This window comes from Alligator sinensis, unplaced genomic scaffold (assembly GCF_000455745.1).
Source record: "Alligator sinensis unplaced genomic scaffold, ASM45574v1 scaffold265_1, whole genome shotgun sequence".
Taxonomy (NCBI): Eukaryota; Metazoa; Chordata; order Crocodylia; family Alligatoridae; genus Alligator; species Alligator sinensis.
In genome coordinates, this window is record NW_005842961.1 from 409108 (window position 1) to 415729 (window position 6622).

The window sequence follows — 6622 nt, forward strand, 5'->3', positions numbered from 1 at the left end:
ACTGTCCCGGTGCTGTCTGTAAGAACAGAAGGAATAGGAACCTTAGGAACAAAAGGGATACATACATATCTCGGGAGATTCATCGGAGCCATCCGGACAGTCCTTTTCCCCGTCGCAGCGCCAGCCCTTAGAGATGCACGTTATCTGATCTTTGCATGCAAACTGCTTAGGGCTACACGTCTTCGGGGCTACATGAGAGAAGAAATAAGACAAAAAAGATCAACATAAAACCCGGGGACGAGTGATTGGAACACACCAAAGCTGCCTTTCAGGGGGCTGGGGAGTTGCTTTTAAAGGAGAAAGAGGTTTGGGATCCAACAAAGGGTTTGGGATCCAGGTTTGGGATCCACCAGTCTTGCCCCTGCAGACAAAAAAAAAAAAAAGGGAAACTAGATCATTAATTACTGTGAGAAGACAAAGATCCAGGATGCGCTAATGACATTAAAGATCTTTTAAATTAGCACCAGGGAGCCTACGGCAGGCACGTTTTTCTTTTTAGTGCTAGGTCACAAAAGAAAATTCATTCAGGAACCCCCAGGAAAAAAAAGGTGAGACACCACATTCGTTTCAGTCCAAACGATCACACAAGAGGCGACCAGGCACTGGGGCACACACGTGTAGGCATCGTGCACATGCACACGAGTTCAGCCGCCCATGCCAGGAGCTTCTCCGGGCAGAAGTATCACCAACTCTCGTCCCTGTGCCAGGCAAGCCACACAGCAAGGTGGCTTTGGGGTTGAGGTCCCATGGCGGGTCAAATGCGGATGCGACTCACGGCTTCCTGTGAGGAATGCGACTAGCCTCAGTTTCCCCTCCTGCCCTTTGCCTGCCTCATCTCTAGCTCAGTAAGGTTCTTTGGGTGAATCAGGTATCGTTTATTTGACCAACTTAAATAGTTGGAAAACCATATTATAACAATATTATATCATATCAGTATCATCTCTAGCTCTGCACCTCGTGTTTAGCATAAAGTCAAGAGGTAGAGAGATGAGGCAGACAGAGAGTGGCAGGGGAAACTAAGGCATGGGGAGAGTTGCTAAACAGCCTGGTATCCCACAGCTGGGCAGCAGCAGAGCAGAGGATCTGCCTCACCCTGCTAAATGACAGTGCCCTTCTCATGTGGCATTTGGGAGGCAGGAGCTGACCTGAGCCCAGATGGGCCGGGGAGCTGGACCCCCACCAGGCTTAGAGGTTCCCCTGGATCTCTCTCAAGATCCTCAGAGGGGTCTTCCAGGCTGATTTCCCATCTCGGGGGGAGGGGGGGGGGCGCAAATCAGTACAGCAGGAGCAAGAGGTGATCGTGGTATGACTGGCTTGTCTCAGAGAAGCGACAGCCCCGGGACAGAGGTGGTCGCAAAGGGCATGTAGGCACCTGCCTCTTTTGGGAACAGAACCGATTCCGCAACACTTAACACATGCTGCACAAGTGTGAGCTGCCCAGGCCCGCCCAGACAGGGAGACGGAGGCAATTTTAGCACACCAAGGCGGTCTGGACACTTCTTGCAGTGCTGGGATGTCATGGTGAAGCCCGACAAGCTTTGCTAAGGTCTGCTACGTCCAGGGGTCCCCAGCCCTGGCCCCGTTCATCCCTCAACTAGGATTAAGCCCATTTCAGCATTGGGGACGGACTTTCTACACCGCCGCTGTGCCCCGGGGGCTCGGATAAAGCCTGGGGAGCTCCGGGAGGGGGATATTAAGGCCCTGCATGCTACCAAGATAGCAAACCAGGTGCGTTTCTCCATCACGACCCCCCCATGGAAGCTGCAGACACACTCCCGAAAGGCCAGGTGGGCAACTAGAGAAGGTGCCCGTTCATGGGGCGCCCGCCGCCAGCCAAGCCGCCCTTTCAGAGGCGGGCAGATGTGAGCGGAGGGGAGCCTCCAGGAATAATGAGCCCTTCACGGCGGGGATAATAGGCGGCTCAGACCGCGGGCACGGCCCAGCTGCGAAAGCGCTCTCCTCTTTAGCAGTCAGTGGAGATGCCGCGCGCGAGTCGCGGCGGCGGAAGAATGAGCATCCTCTTTTCTCGGCCGCCTATGAAGAGACTCATTGAGACCGTGCGGGGAAGCCAGGCAGGGACTCCGGGGAGCCGGGGTCGAATCCCTCTTCTCCATGCAACGAGAACAAGCCGGGCTTGAACTGGAAGTCCTTTGGGGCAGGGACTGCGTTTTTTTCCTTGAGGACATACAGCTCCAAGCACGGCGGCCTGACAAACCAGCAGCCAGGGGGGATTCAGTCCTGCCCGGGGTGGGGGGTGTCTTTCTCCCTGCCCCTGCCTCCCTTTGGGTTTAAAGACCCCATTAAAACCCTGCTGGCTGCTTTGGGGTTTGACATTGCTATTTTAAAGGGCTCAAAGGGCTGGACAGGCCCCGGGGAGGCGCGAAGGGAAGAGCCCCCCAAACACAGGTAACCATCCGGTTTCCCCAACCAGGCCCTGCCTCGGCCTCTCCTCTCTCTTTGGGGGAGGCGGCTGCCTGCAGCTCTGGAAAGGAAACGGGGCTGGCAATAAATCCGGCTTGCAACGAGCCTGATTTGCAAAACAGATGTTCCAAGGGGGGGGGAAAAAAGGGAAAAGCACGAAATCGACTCTGCATTCCTGAGGGTTTTTTTTCTTTTCCCTTCCCCTCTTCCCCACCCGCCCCTTCTCAGGCTGGCGCGGACGATGCAACTTTTTTTTCCCTTTCTTTTGTGCCAAGCAACACGGCCTCAGGACCGGCCCGGGGTGCCGGTGAGCTCCCTCGCTGCAAACCGTGTCTGTGCGTGTGGGTGCATGGGGCGATGCTGCAGAGCCACCTTGATGGAGGTCACGTCCCTCCTTCGCCCGTCTCTGAGCCTCCCCCCCTGCCCCCCCATCCTGGTTCGGGTCAGAGTCCTCCCTGCTGTGGGCGGCCGGCGGCTGCTCTGTCTGCTCCGGCCATCTGCTAAGCAGCCCGCCCGCCCCAGCGCATTAATATTTAAGACCTGACGCAGCGCAGCGTTTCCGGCGAGGTTAACCCGGGGTTGCGGCACAGGGCGGCGTGGGGGGGATGCTGGATGCCAACGGCTGCCCCCCCAGTCCCCGGGGGGAGCAGGGGAGGGGAAAAGCAAGGTCTCCGGGCCGCTTCTCTGTGCCCCACGCGGTCTGCGCGTCCTGCCATGTGACCGAAATGCTAAGGCCACGCACATCATTGCAGTCACGTCGCGACCGCCCGCCTGCCAGCGAGCATGGAGACGGGGAACGGCGCGGCCGGGAGGAAGCTGGAGACACAATCCCGGCTCTTCTCAATTGATCTATTCATGCCGGGCTGACAGCTCTCGGCCAAACCCGGCCCCCACCGACCCCTTTCCAAGAGCCACGGCCCCCGACACCTCCTGGAAGGGGTTCGGGCTTCTCAAGGGCCCGGCTCCCATCTCCGCGGGGCGATCCCGGGCTCCCATTCCAGCTGGGGAGTACGAGGTATTTTCCACGAGCTGCGGCTCTAGCTATGCTCCCCCTCTACCAGCTCCAGGCAGAAGCCTCTAAAAACCACCTGGTTCCTCTGCACCCAAGCCCTGAGCTGGCCACGATCCTGCCAGGCAACCAGAAAAACCCACTTATCGCATCTGCGGGGCATGTCCGCATCGCTGGGAAGGGGGCGGGGGGGGATTCCTGGGACTGAGGCCTCCAGTCTCAATCCAGCAGAGGCAATTAAGCACGTTGACATGCTTCATTCAATCAGCACGAGCCCGTTCCAGGCTTTACAGAGACGTGGGACTAAGAAAGGGACTGGCCGCATCCTTGGAGGAAAGGGGCTGCGGTGGCTATTGAGCACGAGAGATGGGGATGGACCCGAGCATCCTAGACCTGAAATGCTGGAGCCTGTGGGGGGCTGGGGGGTGGGAAACGATGGAAAAAGCCCCATTATACCCTGTTCGCTCACCCTTCCAACCCCCGCTCGCTGCCCTGGACACAGGAGACAGGACAGCATGGAGCTATCATTTGCCCCAGGTCCATGGCAGGTCTTAAGTAGACCAAACCTGGGACCCTTCTCCTACTGCTGCTCCAAAGACCGCCCCCTCCAACCTCTTTGACCTGAAATTACGGGGCAAGGGGGCTCTTTCCAAAGTTCCCAGAAACGGCCCTCCTCCTCCTCCTCGGCTCCGAGACGCGAAACATGTCCAACAAAAAGCCCGCAGGGTTCGGGAGCTTGCAGCCAAGGTCAACGCGGCTTTCAGAAATGAGGCTGGGGCTTTAAAGGGAAAATTTTTAAAACCCAGTTGAAAAATCTAGAGTCATGGTTTGGAAAAGGGAAGGGGGGGGGAACCCCACCAGATTTCTGAGCGGGTTCAGTGCATTCCTCCCCCGGTTGGACCCGGCGGGCCGGCCCTGCCGCGCCGGCCTCCATGAATGACGTTGCTGTTACCGCGTGCAATCATTCCCATGTGCAGAAGCCGCAGGTATTTGCTGTTTGTGGGGGGGGAGGGAAGGGAGGGCAGGGGCGGCTTCCATTGCAAAGCAAATATTGGCTTTAAAATCCAGACTTTTCCCGCCCCCCCACACACCCCGCTTTCTCCTTTCAAGTCCAGCAGCCACTGGAAAGCCGCTGGGCCTTCATCTTGGTCCGCTCTGGCCTCGCCATCCAGACAGAAGCAAAATGCCACTGGGGACGGAGAGAGGCATGTGGCCGGGGCAAAGATGGGAAACAGGGGAGCACCTCAACGGCCTCTCCCTGGCACTCAAGACACTGGGACCCCAGAGCCCTGTAGGGCCCCCGACACCAGGCCCCCAGATCCACCTGGCCTCGCCGCCAGGGAAGGAGCTTCGGCCCCGTTTCAGAGGGCTAAAGGGAGCCATGAAGCAAACTCCAGGGGTTTCTCCAAGGCTGCAATGCTGAAGAGGCCATTAGCAGAGACGGGAAAGGAACCCAGGAGTCCTGACAGCCAGCGCCAGCCCCCTTTGCATAGCCCATCTAGCAGGATCGGGGCCGAGATGCTTCTGCAGCCTCTGCGCTGCCCACAGGGCCGTACTCTCTGGGGCCTGGAGGAGAAGAGGGAGGAAAGCTCTGGGCCCGGACAACAAGAGGCAGCCGGGGAGGACAGGGGTCAGGATGCCTGGATTCCAGTCCCGGGGCCGGGGCTTGCAAAAGGAGCGAAGCCTCGCAAGAAATGCACATTATAGCAGCTTCCCCCATAGCTCAGGGGCTGTTAACACTGGACACGAAAGCATCCTCTGCCCTGGTGCCCCCCACGCCGGTGCCATGGCAGCGCCCACCCAAGCAGCGTGCCCCTCAGCGCAGGGGGCCTGGGTCTCACAGGGGCACAGCAGTAGCACCCCCAGCTCTAACAGAAGGCAAGGCCCTGGGGCCACGGACCCCTGGGTTTCTAGTGCCGCATCTGCTAGGTGTATTGTGACAACACCAAGGAAGACAGCTCCCGAAACAGGCAAAGGATAGGAGGGGAAACTGAGGCACAGAGCGAGAAGGGACGCGGGGCAGGCACATCTCCAGAAGCCGGGGCTGCGGTTATTTATGGATGGGTGGGGGGGGACGCGGCCCCCAGAGACTGCGCGGCTCTGGGCAATAAAGCAATTTTGCGTTCTGGATTAATAGGCATTTCATCTGTGCGGCTGAGTCACGGTGCAGGCAGGGGGGGGCATGCAGGGCACGGGGAGGAGCCACCCCCAACCAGTGCATCCTGTTTGGGGTCATGGCCAACTGCCCCAGCTCCGCACCCTGGCCCAGGCAGGGGGGAGCCGGGGGCCAACCCTCTCCCCCAGCAGTGCCAGAGCTAGGAGCTGGCATCCAGGAGGCTGGGGACCTGCTAGGGGGAGCCCTCAAAAAGCTCCCCTCCCGGGAACAGGAGATGTCCTGTCCCCGGGGAACAGCTCGCCACGTTCCCGCTCCCACACGCCAAGAACACACCAAGCTCCTGATAAACCCACAGAGACCTGAGCCTCACTCAAAGCCTCGGGCTCCCCCGCCCCCATGAAGGTGAAGAAGCCCCAGGGCAAATAACGGGGTGGGGGGGGCACAGACTCACCAGGCTACTGGGCATTGGGAGCCTGCAACTGTCCAGCCCCAATGCACCCAGCTCTGGGGACTACAGCAACCCTGAAGCTGCCCCCCCCCGGGTGGGGTGCAGCACACACTGGGAGCTCGTCCTCAGGGCCCCGATCCTGCAGCATAGCTCCAGGGCTGGGGAGGGGGGCAGGACAAATCCAGCGGCATGCTGAGTGTGCAGCCCCGTGCATCAGAATGAGAGCGCGTGCACACGTGTGCGCCAATGAGCTCCCCTGGGCTCGTGTGCCCCCCAGCTGCAATCCTCCACAGATGGCACAGCCAGAGCCGCACCCCGCTGCCCCACACCTGGTGCTGCATGTGCTCCTGGGGCAACTGCCTGACCAGCTTCCAGGGCACACGGATGGGCTGTGTTCACCCCCATGGTACGGAGGAAATGCCCACGGACGAGGCACAGCAGGGCTAGGAAGTGACCTCTGACCCCCGCCCCCCCCCCCAACACAGGCGGAAGGGGGCTGTCCCCAGTGGCAGGGAGGGGCAGGGTTCCCTCCAGGCAGGCAGAGCAGAGATGCCCCCACCCTGCTCAGCTGTGGGGGGGAAAGGGGGGAGACAAAGGCTCAGAGCTGCAAAGGCAGCAACTGGAAGCA

At 59.7% G+C, this 6622-nt stretch overlaps 1 protein-coding gene and 1 pseudogene across 1 annotated transcript in view; one reads left to right on the forward strand and one right to left on the reverse strand.

Annotated features, from left to right (window-relative positions):
- The window catches only part of LRP1 (LDL receptor related protein 1), a gene marked incomplete at its 5' end in the record, with an annotated part of 92779 nt that overhangs the window by 79986 nt on the left and 6171 nt on the right, over positions 1 to 6622 (reverse strand). Inside the window, 1 exon segment of the mRNA XM_014526103.2 lies at positions 66 to 188. Coding sequence (XP_014381589.1) covers positions 66 to 188 — 123 coding nt within the window.
- On the forward strand, positions 2719 to 5370 carry LOC112548132 (annotated as a pseudogene).